Source organism: Hypomesus transpacificus, chromosome 23, assembly GCF_021917145.1.
Source record: "Hypomesus transpacificus isolate Combined female chromosome 23, fHypTra1, whole genome shotgun sequence".
Classification (NCBI taxonomy): Eukaryota; Metazoa; Chordata; class Actinopteri; order Osmeriformes; family Osmeridae; genus Hypomesus; species Hypomesus transpacificus.
In genome coordinates, this window is record NC_061082.1 from 18,339,841 (window position 1) to 18,357,175 (window position 17,335).

At 44.0% G+C, this 17,335-nt stretch overlaps 2 protein-coding genes across 4 annotated transcripts in view; both read left to right on the forward strand.

Moving 5' to 3' along the window:
- Positions 1 to 2,340: 2,340 nt before the first annotated feature.
- LOC124484958 (butyrophilin subfamily 1 member A1-like) overlaps positions 2,341 to 17,335 on the forward strand; it is a 49,377-nt gene continuing 34,382 nt past the window's right edge. For all 3 annotated transcript variants that reach the window (XM_047046119.1, XM_047046117.1, XM_047046120.1), the window contains exon 1: positions 2,341 to 2,486. In XM_047046119.1, coding sequence (XP_046902075.1) covers positions 2,462 to 2,486 — 25 coding nt within the window. In that variant the 5' untranslated portion in view covers positions 2,341 to 2,461. The remainder of the gene's footprint in view (positions 2,487 to 17,335) is intronic.
- LOC124485020 (neoverrucotoxin subunit alpha-like) lies at positions 3,859 to 11,085 on the forward strand. Its single transcript, XM_047046265.1, has 7 exons — positions 3,859 to 3,916; positions 4,175 to 4,417; positions 4,687 to 4,797; positions 5,841 to 5,864; positions 6,419 to 6,517; positions 8,289 to 10,328; positions 10,446 to 11,085. The coding sequence occupies exons 1-6, from the start codon at positions 3,859 to 3,861 to the stop codon at positions 8,819 to 8,821; spliced, it is 1,068 nt and encodes a 355-aa protein (XP_046902221.1). The 3' UTR covers positions 8,822 to 10,328; positions 10,446 to 11,085.

Sequence of the window (17,335 nt, forward strand, 5' to 3'; positions counted from 1 at the left end):
TTTATGTTTGCATTGTGAATTATGCGTAATGTATATACACCACACTAATTAGAGCTTAAAATAAAAATGTTTTTCCATGATTGTTTGATAATTACTGTATATTTACCCATAATTCTCAGAAGTCATGGGACCTACAAATCTTGGCAACAGCCATCATTTCTGCTGGCAGCGTCAAGTTCAAAACAACTGCATTTCCTCATGCATGAACTTGCATGAAGAACAGAGGCTGACAGACAAATAGACATCAGACATGAGCAGGAATGCTCTGTACAGTTGAGGACTGGATGCCTGTAGAAGAAGAGATTCATATCAGTTTTCTATATCAGTAATATATTCCATCAGTTACAAAAAGAAAAGATAAAGACATTGTGAACATTTAATAATTAATAAATGTCCAAGTCTTTGTACTTTCTGCAGAAGCTCCCAGTGAATGTCACCAACTCTCTTCATCTCTCTTTCCCCTTTTCCTCCCCCTCTTTCTCTCTCTACGTCCATCTCTACCTCCCTCTCTCTCGTCTTCTTCTTTCTCTTCCTCCCTTCTATTTTTCTTTCTCTTCCTTTCTCTCCCCCTTAACTCAAACCCTATCTCTGTTTTCCTCCCTCCACTTTCTCTCTTTGTCTCTTTTCTCTATCTCTCTCTTCCACCCTTCTCTCTCCACTCTCTCTCCCTGTCTCTCTCTCTGTCTCCTCCCTCTTTCTCTTCCAATCTTTCTTTCTGCTCTTCTCTCTCCCTCTCCCTCCACTTCTCTCTTTCTCCATTTCAATCAGGAGACACCTGGGTTGATTCAAGTGTTATTTATGTACAAAAGATGCTGTATTTAACAACAGGTGTTTGGCACTTAGACCCCACAGGGAAATCAATGATCAGTGGGCATCAGCCCTGCAGCCAAAGAGAATCCCCCCCATGGAGTCCAGGCTCTGGTGGTGGTGGCAGCAGCTGACCAGCCAGCCAGACGGGCGGGGGATCAGAAGAGACAAATACCATCGGGCGGCGGGGAGGTGAAGGGTCGCACACAGTGGTATCGTGGACAAACTAAACAGGGAGGGAAACGTATTTAAAGGCACGGCATCATTATGAGGCATTGCCCTGTGCTAACTTATGACAGCCCCGGCGTAGAGGGAAAGGAGAGAGCGTGTGTAGCGGGAGGAGTGAGTAGGGAGACATGTGTGGCCTGAGCATGCAGAGTTCAGTCCTGCCTGACTGAACTGGTGCTAAGCTTCTGCTCTGTCTTCCTCCCCCTTTTCTCTCTCTTCATCTCTTTGTCTCTTTCCTTTAGTCTCTCCACCCCTGCTGTAAGGAGCCCTACAGACAGTTTAACTCCCCTCAGTCTCACAATGTCTCCATCTCTGGGTTAACTTTGTCTCAAATGCTCTCAGATGAACCAACCTCTGGTACCTGAACCGGTCAGGTTAGCTTTGTCATCTGTTACAGGGAGGGACATGGTCACAACAACTGCCTTTCCTCATTCCTGCCATGGATTCTACAGAATAGAGGCTGACAGACTGATAGGCATCAGACATGAGCAGGAGTGATGAGCACAGTTGAGGAATGACTCTGAGAAGGCTGCTTCTCAGAAAGTAAGATTCATATAATAAACTTTTAGACATTCCATCAGTTACACAAGAGATAACGTTAATAATGTAATATTTAATAATAATGTAATATTTCTACATGAAGCAAGTCTAAATAAAAGTAGTGCCATCTTCCAAGTTAGAGGCATCTCCTTTTTTATCTCTCTGTCCCTCTCTCTCTCTATCTGCCTCACAGTCTTGTCCTCTTCTTCTGTTCTCTCCCCCCCTTCTCTCAATCCCTTTCTCTCTTCCTCTCCCCACTTTCTCTGTGTATTTCTCTGTCATTTTTCCCTCTTTCCCCTCTCTCTCCCTCCTCTCTTTCTGTCTCCTCTTCCTCTCTCTCTCTTCCTCTGTAGCCACACTGTAGCCAGCCAATGTGAGCAGCTAACCCTGCCTCAAAGATAAACACGCCTGCTCTACATATGGTGGCTGTTCAAGACACACACGGGCACACACGTACTTATACATGCTGTTCTGTTGGACTGTATTGCTTTGCTTCTTACCTAAAGTACTCTCTGCCTTTGCCATACATGTTACTGCACTCCTCGGCCAGGGAATGTTGCTACCCCCTAGATGTGAAAACTTTATAAACATTTAACAATCGATTGAGGGATGTATGTTGTCTTGGTGTTTGTGTGTGTACATGCATGTACAGGATGCAGGTGACGTCCTGTAATGAAACTCCAAACAGGATCAACTGGTCCAAACAGAAGTGTGTGTGAGTGGACGTATGTGTGTGTGACACATTCCATGAACAGTACCAATAACAACAGCAGTAAGAGCAGTCTTCAAGGCTGGGGTCAGATGAGTACAAGGCAGCATTACAGGTGATCAGACTGTCAGCATTACTGTCAGACACACACAGAACCAGAGCACAGAGAGGAGGCTGATGGGGAAACCAGAGTTTTATAAAGGTCAGTAGAAGGGTGTTTATTCATATGTTGGAGAGTGAAGGATTTACTGTCAGTCTAGGATAAACTGCTAAATGACAACATGTAAATGTAGGATAGGTTATGATTAAGTACATTTGCATCTTTACTCCAAGTTGGAATTCTTATCCTTTGAAATACTGGATGTGTGTTTGTTTGACAGCATGGATCCTAGTCTGTCAAAAACTAAACTATACAGTGGAAAAAGAGAGAGTGGGCAGGCAGAGGGATTAAGAAGGGAGGTGAGAGAAAGAGAGAGAGGAAAGATGGACATGGATCAGGACTGTGTACAGGAGCATCTGTTCAGAAAGGAGGAGAAAAGAGAGAGAGGGGGAGGCAGAGGGGCAGTCATACTTCCTGACTACCTCCACCTGTATCTCCCTCCTGCTCTCCTTATGTCTCACCTGACAAATGCTGACTGTATCCACTATGATTTCTACAGAACAGAAGCTGACAGACTGATAGGCATTAGACATGAGCAGGAATGATGTGTACAGTTGAGTAGTGAGTGTGGTTAGGGTTAGAAAAAAGAGATTTAGTTGTGTTCAACTTATAATCTATAAAGCAAACCAAATTAGTGACACTCCAATAAATAATGCTGTTTTTGTGATGAATTAGATAGTGTGTGTTTCGAAATTAATCAATATTACCAGTTTAATTAATCCCAGGACACATAACGTTCAAACTGAACCCTGGTGTGAGTCCTTTTCCAAAATGTAGCCCTCTACCTCTGAAATGTTGTTTTGATGGACAATTCTGTGGTAGCACTGTCTGACTTCAGCAAACCGCTCTTGTTCACTTTACTCAGGTGTTGTCTTCTGTACACACCCCGTGTCGTCCAGGCGTGACACCCCCCCCCCCCCCCCCCCCCCCCCCCCCTGGCCGAAGCCCCGCTCAGTGGGACAGTGGGGCATGTAGGGCATGTGGGGCATGTGGGGCATGTGGGGCATGTAGGGCATGTGGGGCATGTGGGGCAGTGGGACACGTGGGGCAGTGGGACACGTGGGGCATGTGGGGCAGTATACATGCGAACAAGCTCTGCAGACTTGCCTCTTACACCCGCTAGAAACGGAGAACATTTTACAGTCCTTCTTCACCATCTCTTCCTCATACTGGCAGAGACCGGTGAGGCCAGTTCTACTGATCAGGGGCGTGTTCAGGGAGTGGCCTAGGGTGGCATGGGCCACCCCTGAAATCTGATTGGCCACCCCAATATATGATTGGCTATATGCCCAGTCAGAGGCGGGCCACCCCGGTGCCACCCCTATCAAAAATGTCTGGACACGCCCCTGCTACCGATGCTGCAGCATCTTCAGGTTTTGTATCAGGAAATATCAGGATGTTGTCCTCAGGAATGATGCTAACCCAGCCTGGGTTCTGGAGGATTCTTCTGCTGCTCCACACAGCAAACTGCGGTAAACAAATCACTGTCATAGAGTCGTGTGTTTTACCATCTAGTTATCTGTAAGGTTTTGTCTCTTAGGTACACTATAATAGTCATAGTCATAGTTAATAGTAGTAGTAACAGTAACAGTTTTATAGTATGTTTGATAGTAACAGTTTTAAGTGATGCAGATCAACTAGATTGCAGGCCTCCATCAGACCAGAGCAAGTTGAGGAGAGAGGATGTTTGTCCTCTGAGATTCACTCTTTATCTGTTCTCTTCTCTTCAGTTACTCGTACAGTCATTACTCCAGTTCAGCAAATCACTGTTGTGGTGGGTGAAAGTGTAGTTCTGCCGTGCTACGTCGACCCCAGCCTCAGTGCTGAGGGCTGGACGGTGGAGTGGTTGAAACTCTCAGTAGACAGAGACCAACGCAACATCCATCTTTACAAAGACGGCAGAGATGACAATGAAAATCAGAATCCCTCCTTCAAGGCAAGAACAACTCTGTTTAAAGAGGAACTGAAGACAGGCAACACCTCCTTGAAGCTGCTCTGGGTTAAAGGCACTGATGAAGGAACTTACAAATGTTTTGTTTGGTCACGTACCTTGGAATGGTATGATGATTCCAACATCACAGTCAGTGTTAAAGGTGAATTTACTTATCAAGTCTAGTTTTTGTAACTTGCTGATGTAACTAAATTAAGCTGACTGAATGACTGAAACATGACTGAATCAGTGAATCTGTAGTTTACCTGTCCTTCTAATAACATGATTGAATCTGTATCTGTGTGTTTGTAGCTGAAGGATCCCAGCCAGTGGTCTCCATTGAGGGACACAGAGGGGCCGGGATAGGTCTGGTGTGTGAGACACAAGGCTGGTACCCTGAACCAGAGGTGGAGTGGCAGGACAGTGAAGGAGTCCCTCTCTCTGCTGATCTTCCAGAGACGACCACAGACTCTGAGGGACTCTACACACTCAGACTGAGGGTCACTGTTCAGAAGACAGATAGAAATCGCTTTAACTGTAGAGTTAAACAGAAATACATGAAGGGAGATGAGACGGCAAGGATTCATGTTCCTGGTGAGTTATTCAGCCTCACATCTTCCTCTGAGAATCCAGAAGGTTTGGGATTTTCTGGGAACGTGGGAATTTCTACTAGTGAAAAAGAGGGGAAGGACAAAAACAACCAAAAGCACCACAACAAAAAGGACAATGCTATACACTTCAAAACCAATATATACATAGTGATAGACAGACATTGCAGCACTAGGTGTAAACAATTGTAAAATAATAGCACTGCTTTAAATATGCATGTTTCAGGTGAGCTGTTCTATCAAGATCACTCTTGGAAAGTGCCCTTGGCTGTGGTGTTTGGTGTCTGTGTCGTGGGATTAGCTGTGGCCATCTGTGTCCTAGTGAAGAGACATAGAGATAAAGGTAAATGATGGAGGAATACAAGACAGACATGTTCCATTGAATTATCCTTCATAGTCATGTCATTAGTCAAATCTCATGTCTTACGTGTAAATGAATCATGAGTGGATTCATATTCTATATCTGACCTGACCTCTACAGAGTCATGTTCTATATCTGACCTCTACAGAGTCATGTTTTATATCTGACCTCCACAGAGTCATGTTCTACATGTGACCCATAGAGAGTCATGTTCTATATCTGACCTCCACAGAGTCATGTTCTATATGTGACCTCTACAGAGTCATGTTCTATATCTGACCTCTACAGAGTCATGTTCTATATCTGACCTCCACAGAGTCATGTTCTATATCTGACCTCTACAGAGTCATGTTCTATATCTGACCTCCACAGAGTCATGTTCTATATCTGACCTCCACAGAGTCATGTTCTATATCTGACCTCCACAGAGTCATGTTCTACATGTGATCAGCTGTTGTTCTCACTGTTGTGTTCCCACCTCTGTGTTTCCTTTGCAGAGAAGAGTTTTAAGGCCCAGAAAAGTAATAACCAGCATTAATCTGCAGAGGGAAGTGACCTCACTATCAGGACAGAAGCAAGTATAGAAAGGTTAACATGTTCTTAAAGGGTTAATGTTTTGAGATGGTCAGTGCATGTTCTTATCAGATAACATTGTACATTTAAACACCATCTGACTGATTGTAAACTCAGATTATACATCAGTTGCTACTGCAGAGTAGTCTCAAGGTAAGATGTGAAGTGATGTTAAATTAAAACTGTTAACAAAAGACTTCTGATGAACAGTCACTAGAGTACAGTAGGTAGTGGTAGGGTGCCCAGTCACTAGAGTACAGTAGGTAGTGGTAGGGTGCCCAGTCACTAGAGTACAGTAGGTAGTGGTAGGGTGCCCAGTCACTAGAGTACAGTAGGTAGTGGTAGGGTGCCCAGTCACTAGAGTACAGTAGGTAGTGGTAGGGTGCCCAGTCACTAGAGTACAGTAGGTAGTGGTAGGGTGCCCAGTCACTAGAGTACAGTAGGTAGTGGTAGGGTGCCCAGTCACTAGAGTACAGTAGGTAGTGGTAGGGTGCCCTTACAGCTGCTCACTATAGATCCAAGTTCTTATTCAGATTCTGGTGTTCTGCTCTCACTGTGGCTCATCTCACTTCATTTACAGATCGTCTTAAGCTAAAGAAGGGTAAGTAATATCCAGTTTATCACTATGTGATGATGTTGAAGCACCACTGTCATGGTAGAACAGCTGTGCAGCGTGGTGGAACTGTAAATGCTGGTCTAATACAACATTGTTGACAAATAAAAATGGGACAAAATGTGGTTTACAAAATAAAAACGAGACGAAATGTTATAGCAATATTTCGTCTAGTTTTTATTATTAGCCAACTCATGAGGTTGTGGTTACGTAATGTGTCTCATTTTAATGTTAGCTATAGACGTTAGCTTTAAACGTTAGCCACTGGAGCTGAAAACAACTGAGACAAACGTGTGTGACTAGCTTGTGTGTGTTGTTTGTGAGAGAGTGTAAATTGCGTTAACATGTGTGACTAGTGTGTGTGTGTGTATTTGTGTATTTGTTTGTATGAGAGAGTGTAAAGTGGGTTCTTAGTTCCTACCTGACTGACTGCATGTGTACTAAGCATCCCTTGTTGGCCTAATACTGTAGCTAGTTTTGTCATTCACATAGAAATCACACTGAACTGAATTTGGCATCAACAACATGACTTTGAATACATTGAGACCAATACAGTAAACAAACGGTTTTGACATTACAGTAACATGCCTCCCGAGACTACTGCTTAGACTACTTCTGTTTTGGTTCAAAAGAGACTAAAATACAATTTTCATCGACTTAGACTAGACAAAAATAGTCATGGATAAGACTAAAATGCTCAGAATTTTTGTAGACTGAAACTTGACGAGACTAAAAAGAGTATGAACGTGACTAAAACGAATAAAAACTCAAATGACAGCTTGACACAAAGACTAAACTAAAACTAAATTTAAAACAGGCCGCCAAAAACAACACTACTCACCACTGACCTACGCTCTCGTCTTGTCCTCCTCTCGTCTCTCCTCCTCCACTCCCCTCTCCATTCCACCTCTTTAATCTCCCAGTTCCTCATCTCCTTTCATCCCCTCTTCCCCTCCTCCTCTCCTCTCCTCTCCCCCTCCTCCCTCTCCTCTCCTCCTCCCCTCTTCTCCTCTTCTCTTGTCCTCTCCACCTTTCACCCCCTCCTTACCCCCCCCCCCCCCTCCCAGTGTCTGCTCTAAGCTCCAGTCACTGATTGTGTGTAAGCGTGTGTTTTCCCTCTCTCCCCTCCCTCCCTTCTCATCTCAGCTCTTCTCCATTCTCCTCCTTTCTTCTTCTCTCTCGTCCTCTCTTCTCCTCCCCCCTTTCCTCTTCTCTCCCCCTTTCCTCTCCCCCTCTCCTTTCTCATTTCCTTTCCTTATCTCCTCTCTTTCCCTCGTCCCTCCTCCATTCCTCCCCATCGCTCCTCTTCTCCCTCCCTTCTCATCTCATCTCCTTCACCCCCCCTTCTCCCCTCCCCTCTCCTCCTCCACTCTCCAACATTATTGAGATGATGGGATGGAGATCCAGAGAGAGAGAGGGGAGGAGAGAGGGGGAGACCATGGGTACAAAGTGGTTGTAGAGGAACACAGGATGGATAGTTGAGAGAGAAAGGAGGATGAGGAGAGAAAAGTAAAGAGTAGAGAGGGGTGGGATAGAGAAAGAAAGAAAAGGGGGAATGAAATAAAATGTGAAGGAAACAGGAGGATAGAAAGATGGAGTGATGGGGGCATATCAGGGGTAAGGAGATGGGATGATGGACAAATGGGATTTGGAGGGAGGGAGGGAGGGAGAGAGACAGGGGGGGGGGCAGGAAGAGGGACACATTCTAATGTGAATGACGATGATCAGTAATGCATTGTGTCTTGGTCTCCCCCATCAGATGCCTGTGAGCTCACACTGGACCCAAAAACAGCACACAGATATCTCTCTCTGTCTGAGGAGAACAGAAAGGTGATAAGGAAAGAGGAGCAGCCGTATCCTGATCACCCAGAGAGATTTGAGGAGTGTCCACAGGTGCTGTGTAGAGAGGGTCTGTCCGGGTGCTGTTACTGGGAGGCAGAGAGGCGTGAAGGATGTGTTGATATAGCAGTGACATATAAAGGAATCAGCAGGAGAGGAAAGAGTGAAGACTGTTGGCTAGGATACAATAACAAGTCCTGGAGTCTGTACTGTGGTAGTAACAGTTACGCTGCCTGGCACAATAATAAGAAAACTGACATACCTGTCCCCCCCTCCAGCTCCCACAGAGTAGGAGTGTATCTGAACTGTCCGGCTGGCACTCTGTCCTTCTACACAGTCTCCTCTGACACACTGACCCACCTGCACACATTCCACAGCACATTCACTGAGCTCCTCTATCCTGGGTTTGGGGTTTATACTGACTCCTCAGTGTCCCTGTGTCAGGTAGAATAGCCCACACACACTCTCACACTGTGCTCACATAGATGTTATTGAAGATTGAACTGTATACAGTTGGAATTGATATCTCAGGAGGTTGGAAATATTGATGTGTAGAATGTTTGTTTTGTGTCAGTTCCACTTAATGTGATGAATATAGACTGCCTGTGTGTCTAGTGTGATCCCTTATCTCCTTGACCTGCCCCCCCCCCACCCTCCCTACCTAGTGCCTACTCTCTCCCCCATCTCCTCTCCCACACACCTCTTACCTAGAGAGAGAGGAAGTGAAAGATCATATTCTGCTCCCGTCCTTCTCACATGCAATCTACAACCTTTCTCTCTCGCCATCTCTCTCCCCTCTGACAGAGGCACAAACACATCCCTTTTCCCTTAAATCTGTATCAAAAGCAGTGCCGGTCCTAGCACATTCGGCGCCCCAGGCAAGTTTCTCTGGTGTTTAGAGAGGAGCTGGTGTTTAGGAGTTTCTCTGGTGTTAACCCTCCCGCTGTCCTCATTGTCTGTATAGGCAGCACATGTCAGGTGGCGCTGTCTGACTTCAGCAAACCCCTCTCCCATTTACTCACTGTCTGTATAGGCAGCACATGAAAATGCCCATACAAAATGTGAAACCATTCCTTTTTGTAGGTTGAGAATGCAGTCAGGCAAGGTGAGACAGGGACAGCATGTACTGATGTGCAAAGGGAATGGAATAGTGGTGCAAAAAAGAATGTAGGTCTGGTAAAGGCAAAGCATATTAAGTTTAGGCGCCACAGACCCCAGGACACATATCCCCACCCATCAAGGCGAGAACAAATCAATTCCACACCATCTCCCCGACTCTTCAGAAACCATGAGGATTTCAAAACACAACTCCTCAGTAATGGCCCCACTCTATCAGCTCCAAACTAATGGTCGTATCCAGCTTCCTTACAGAGCAGATGTAGAGAACAACACTGAGCCAAGCCTAAATTCAGAATTGAGAATCACACTGATCATAGTACACGTCTGACATGTAGGAAGTGTTCAGGGTTTTACCAATCCTACATTGCTTTATCCCCCGATCAAATATCTACATTGGAAATAGAAACAAAGACCCAGAGTAGGTCAAAGGTGTGGCATGATGCTAGGAGACTGCGTCTAACTGCAAGCACAGTGAAACAAGTCCCCAAACGACACACCACAGACCCCCAAAGATTCCTCCATGAGCACGTGTACCCCACCTTCACTGGGAACGCAGCCACAAAATATGGCTCTGAAAATGAAGTGAGGGTCATCACACTCCTTGAGAGCAGAGGGCATGCTGTGCACAACAGAGGCCTTGTGGTTTATCCTGACCACCCCTGGTTGGCAGCCAGTCCAGATGGGATCCTTGATGGGACAAAACTTCTCGAGATCAAGTGCCCCTTCAAGAGTCAGATTGTCTCTTGAAGAACTTCTCACCCGGCCAAACGGTGACATCAAAATCTTGGAGGATGGAAAGTACCTCATTTGTCCAAATGGAAGAGCTGGATACTACCTTCAGGTAAACTGGATTGTTTTCAAGGGCAAGATATACTAGTTGCATTATTACAAGAGATAATTTGAGCTAATATTCTTAATTTGGTGCCAATTAAATGTACGGTATGTTTTATTCTTTCAGACACAAGTGGCTATGATGTGCCTAGGTCTACAGAGCTGCAAACTGGTTTTCTGGACACCAAAGGAACATTTAGAATTGGACATTCCATTCGACAAAGATTACACTGACAAACAAGTAGAGCAACTGGAACATTTTATTTTCAACATATGATTCCCAGGTTGGCTGATGATTTTGGAGGAAAGAAACTACATCTCTGCCCCAAGTTCCTCTTACTGTTTTGTAATGAACCCACATATCAGTTGGCAATGTAAGTCTCACTCTGTGAGATGCAAACAATGGTTCAAATACATTTGTAGTATATTTTACAATTTGAAAACAGGAATAAATAAATATATTCAGAAATATACAAGATGTTGTGTAAGATTATCTAAAACATTACAGATTAGATTGTGTAAGATCAGTGGTGTATAAAGTACCCAAAATCCATACTTGAATAAAAGTAAAGATACCTTAATGGAAAATGACTCAAGTAAAAGTAACCTTTTAGAATACTACTTGAGTAAAAGTCTTAAAGTATCTGATCTTTACTGTACTTAAGTATCAAAAGTAATTTTCTGATAAAAAATGTACTGAAGTATTGAAAGTAGAAGTACAAGTAAAGGCTGTTAATAAAAAAGCAAAGGGTCAGAATTCTTTGAATTATGAAGTTTATTCCGACTACAATGAGCATACCTATAAACTGGGCCTTATTAGAACACAATTTTAACACACTAGGCAATACTAAAGCAGCACCGAAAGTAACAACCCAGTCATTACTTATACTGTAAATGATTTTTTTGTTTGTTCATCTTCTAAAGAAGGTATGCATAAGGCACAACCTGAGAGCAATAACCTGGTGATCTGATACAAAGCCATAGCATTACATCAGGATCCTCAGTTTAACAAGCAAGTTATCAGTACAGTGACTGTGAAATACTTTCATCAACATGCACACACATCCCTTGAACAATATTGTTACTAGCAGCTACTTGCTCCACACTGCTACGTTACTGTACTACTGTACTTTAGATTGTCACCATCCTAGCTAGTGCTAGCTAGCTAGCTAGATACCTCGCCAGAGATGGAATAAAAAATAATAACAATCTTTGTAGTTTATTAGCTAGCTTGAAATATGATATACAGATCTTACCTAGCGGTGAAATAAAGTGACTACAGTCTAGGTTGTGCTGGTGGCATTAAATGAAGAGGTCGTGGGGTTTCTCATTTTTGGATTGAGACCTTTTTTTGCTTTGATTATTGTTGTGTCCCCTTCGTTGTTGGTCTTAATGTTTTGGATACATCCTTCCACTGCATATTATTGCAGTCCATTTTGCCTTGATCTGGAGGATATCGCAAAGATATTATTCCAAAAAGAATCACTGACACTGACAGACAGTGTTGTGCATGAACGAGTTCAAAAGACGTAGCAACAGTAACTAAGGGCGCGGGGCTTTTGCAAACGGTCATAGTGCATTAACATGCGCTTATACCATGGTCTGGGTGAATACTCAATTTTGATTGGCTGCAGGGGTGTACATTATAGGGTGATAACGGACACCTGCTGCGTCATTGCAGAAAAACTGTCTTTTCACCGTTCTAAATTATTCCGCTGGCTACACAGGAGCCTGTACACAATATCTTAAATATGTAACCATAACAACAGTGACGTAGTCAAAGCCTCCATTTACAATGAGTGAAATACTTTAACAAGCTAACTTGTATTTACAACAATGAGTGACTTCAATATTTATTTTAACCTATTTGAAAAATGTTTCTTTTCTGAATGTAGTGTGTCAGTGTCAAGTAACCGCTCATCTCACATCCCATTCGCTATTCACCTCGCTTGTCAATCTACTTCAGACAGTCTGCGGCTAGCAGCAACTCTACACATGGCCGATTATTTTCTTCTTAAAAATCTTGATTTTATTTGGGGATAATAACATGGCTTGATAGCTGGCTAGTCATGGTGTTAAACATACTGTCAAATTATAATCACTGATTGGAGAAAATGTAAACTTTGATGCGATCATCTCACATCCATTTGCTATTCAACTCGCTCCACAGGCTGCGGCCATACTGTAGCCCTAGTACTAGTATATGGCCGATATTGTTTGTGAAAATCTTGATATTGATTTTGGGACAGTGACATGGCTGGTTAGCTAGCAAATCTTATTGTCAAACATACTGTAAAATTATATTTACTGTTTGTCAACCGTACACAATGTTATTGGCTTTGAATCCTGCCAGCATAACGTTAGCTTTTGGGCTAAAAGCTCAGCCAAAGGAAAACCGGTGTTGGTTCTATGAGCTGAGCGGATCAGAATTATCAGAGTTGGCTGACGTTAAAAAAACGTTAGATTTCTATTGCAAAACGCCTTAAAACATAAATTAATGTTTGTAAAAAGAAATCGTTGGCAAGTGACCATGGTATAAGCGGGATAATGCCCTTCGAGGTGTGCAATATCATCTGATAACGGACTCCGCGGAAGCTCCGCTGCGCGTCGGACGGTTCACGCCTCTGCATCGTCCGTTATCAGATGATATTGGACACCTCGTCGGGCATTATCCCTTACTTGGACCACTGATTCGCCAAACCTGCTTGCTGTCTGTGTTCTATCACAGTCCTCGACGTTTGGTCTCATCACTCTCATGATAAAAAAAAAATTCTAAACATGATTTGATTTTGTAACGAGTAACAAAGGTTTCAGGGGTAATGTATCGGAGTAAAAGTATCAGTTTTCTCTGCATAATGTAGCAAAGTAAAAGTAAAAGTAAACAGAAATATAAGTAGTAAAGTCAAGTACAGATATCCAAAAAAACGACTTAAGTACAATAACGAAGTATTTGTACTTCGTTACAATACAACACTACTTACTAAGTCATTACTTAAGACATTACTTGCTGGAGATAAGCTCTCCTCTCAGATTTATGAGAGCTGCACAAATCTGAAGTATCTTATCGATTTTAGGAACTAAGCTTATTGGCACGGTTTGGGACAGGATCTTGTAGCCTACACTTTGAGACGCCTTATAGCCCGTTCCACATGAATGTGTACATTTGCTATCCGTCTCATCTGAGTCACTTGTTCATTAGTTAGTTGGCTTTGTTTGCGTGTAAACGCAGGTATGACTAGCTTTACCCTCCTCTCCTCCACAAGATCTCTAATTGTGAACCCACGGTCCCCCATCACCAAATCACCAGGACGTAAACAATCAAGAAACCCTGAGTTCTCAGTTAAAAGTATTTTAGCCTCATTGTCACTAGGCAGTGGATGGAAGCTGTACCATTTCGGGCACGAACACTCTTTTTTATTCTTTGGCTTGTGGTCAAAACACTCCGATTTCACCAAGTGTTGAGTTTAGTCTGGTTGTAAGTCCACCCTCGAACGGCACATGCTTCACTTTAGTTTTGTATTAGGTAAAGATGTCACAACACGACGGTGGATCACAATGACTCGAAGGCAGCACAAGGGTTAAGACAATGGCAGTTAGGTCTTTGTTTGTGCATGTGCAAACAGTAGTAAGAGCAGGGTGAATCTGTTCCAAGCCTATGTAGCGTTCTTATAATAGAAGTATACTATCGCGAGATCATAACAAGACTAGAATGTTAGAGTGTGAACCGTTGATGCACATGTGTCCATGCGAGGTGAATGTGTTTAATAAAGCGCCATAAAACTGACATACTTTCGTGTGTGTGATTGCTAACACACCACAACCTACCAATGCAAACACACACAAACCCACCAAAAAAACAAACAGACTCACTACACGCATCAATTAATTGCTGCTGCACCAATATATACCTGTCCAGCAGGGGGCGTTATAAGACATTACTGCTGCATCAATACTATCCAGCAGGAGACATTGACCAGCATGACATGACGAGGAACATCCCAGTCTAGACAGATTCTACTGAGACGTAGAAATAGCACTTTAGAAATTATATTTTAAGAAGGAAAGACTGGATTTGTGAGCTTTCATTGTCAGATAAACTACAGACATTACCACTGCTACGCTGACGACACGCAGCTGTACCTGTCATTCCCTCCGACCGATCCGGGGATCTCAGCCAGGATTGAGGCCTGCCTCGCAGACATCTCCGCCTGGATGACTGAGCACCATCTCCAGCTGAACCTTGCCAAAACAGAACTTCTCATCATCCCGGCCAAACCTTCCATCTCCCATGACTTCTCAATCACCCTGGGATCTGCGACGGTGACCCCCTCATCCTCTGCCAGGAACCTTGGGGTTACCATGGATGACGAGCTCTCCCTCACGGCCCACATTGCTGCGGTCTCCCGGTCGTGTAGATTCACCCTCTACAACATCCGGAAGATTAGGAGATACCTGTCTGAGCACTCCACCCAGCTGCTTGTCCAAGCACTTGTCCTCTCCAAGTTGGACTACTGCAACTCGCTGCTCGCCGGTCTCCCATCATGCGCAAACCGCCCTCTTCAGAGAATTCAGAATGCAGCGGCCCGTCTGGTCTACAATCTACCCAGACGCTCCCACATTACCCCGCTCCTCATCTCCCTCCACTGGCTACCCATAACGGCCCGCATCAGATTCAAGACCCTGGTACTGACCTTCCGAGCAGTGAACGGGACTGCGCCCGACTACATCAAGTCTCTCCTGCAGCCTTACACCCCCACCCGCCACCTACGGTCTTCTTCAGACAACCGCCTGGTGGTCCCACCTCTCAAGACCGCCCGGTCCCAGCACAAGCTCTTCTCCTGCCTGGCACCCCAGTGGTGGAATCGACTCCCCACCTCCATCAGAGACACGGACTGTCTCTCCACCTTCAAGAGAAGGCTCAAGACGCACTTGTTCCGGGAGTACAATGGTACTTAGGAATGGTTTGCTGAATCCAACGCTAGTTCCCTCAAGGTTCACAATGACTCTTGCCTAGACTGTTGCTCTTGTTGGTTAGTGGTAGCTGATTTAAACTGCTGTATTCTTCGTTTTTAGTTAATCCTATTTTTATTGCTTTCCTACAGGTACACCTGCACTTAGAGATTAATGTTGTGTAATTTTGACTTGTTTAACTACATGCTCTTATGGTTTCTTCCCTTTAGCACTATTTTTTTGGTTGTTCACAATATGTACTTCTTGTTTTTTGACTACCCGCAATGCTGTGGGGCTATCTTGTTGTTATTATCAGTGACCTATGCACTTTGTGAAGCTCTCTCTTGGAAGTCGCTTTGGATAAAAGCGTCTGCTAAATGAATAAATGTAAATGTCTGCTAAATGAATAAATGTAGACATTCAAACTGAAGTTACCTTTACTAACCTTTTCTGCATCTCTCACTTCATCCTCTCTCCTGATATTTAATCTTTCACTTATTGTCTCTCTCTCTCTCCTCACTCCCCCCCCCTCCCTTTTAACTCCACCCTCTGACAGAACCAGGAAGTCAGTCCCTCCTCCCTCAACAGCTGTTCTTCAGACCAGACTAAACACTCTTTCATTACCTCTCTCCCTCCCCTCTCCATCTCTGTTTCTGTGAGACTCACTACTACTACCACTCAGGAATGGCCCAGCAGGGAGCTGTGCTGGACCAGAACCAGTTCTGCTGTTCTGTTTGTCTGGACCTCTCAAAGGATCCTGTCACCCTCCCCTGTGGTAACAGCTTCAATTCAACATGTTGAATGCTTACGATCAGAAATCCTGATGTGTGGGGGGAACCCCGAGGACAAACCCGCGCACGCTCTGGAGATTATCACGTGAAACTAAACTAGGGCTGTCCCCACTCAGTTGACTCGTCGATTTTCTGGTCGATATGCTCTTGGTTGACTAAGATTTTTTTAGTCGAGCTGCCGTATGGCAGTGTGAGATCTGATTCCCGCTTGAGTCATCATTGCTGAATTAACTAAATGTTCTACAGAAATTGTATATTATATTATTTAGGACAAATAAACCAACTCTAAAAATATATAATTTCAAAGAAAAGGTGCTACTATTTTCCCTTTCGTTAATCTGCGGTTTGTTTTGGTTTGGTATTTTGCACACGGCACGAGCACAATTGGCTGCAGAACTACAATGCTACAACGCTCATGCTAATGCGCTGGGTTGAAAAATGAACATGCCTATTATAAGAATCACATCCAAATCGAATGACATTATCTTCTCCGGCCAAGACAACAAAATATTTATCTTTTGCACCGTTCCCCACTCAGCTTCTACGTAAGTTCGCATGCTGCAAGTTCGGGCAGTGATAAGCGCGCTCTGATGATTCGCGTGTAAACAAACAATATTTTTAATTTGTAGTACATTGTAAGAGATACTAAATACCATCGGCATTCGGTTACAACAGGACTGGTGATACGAGTCTTATTATTAGTAGGCTATTAGCGGCTGAATCTGCAATGTCCAGCAGCCATTGAGTCAGGTCGCGAAAATGTTGGTAATTTTTTTGGGGAGGAGGTGAGAGGGAGGGTGGAGGGAGAGGATGTGAGAGGGAGAGGAGGTGAGAGGGAGGGTGGAGGGAGAGGAGGTGAGAGTGTAGTGGAAATTTTGGTCATATGCATAGATGTATGTGTATGAAATCTATAATCTTCTATGTTCATTGGTAAGAGACAGGAAGGGAAGATAATTAAGTTGAGTTCAAAGGAATGTGAGGTGCTGATGGCTCTGTGGGCAGCTTGCCCTGGGGGATGGGTGAAGCATCTTATATGGCCTTCTGTCCTCTGGTTACTGTAAGGGGTCAATGAGACAGTTGCTCTGAACTTTGGCTAGAAGGACTGTGTCCTGTTTCATTGTTTGTGTTAATTAAAAGTATTGTTTGAAGATGGTCACACAAAGGACAGTTGACCATTTGACTGGTCAACCCCTGTGGCTTTATTATCTACTGCTCTGGAGAGAGCTGTGACATCAAAGAACTTTGGGACACACCGGAGATGTATTGTTTCAAACTG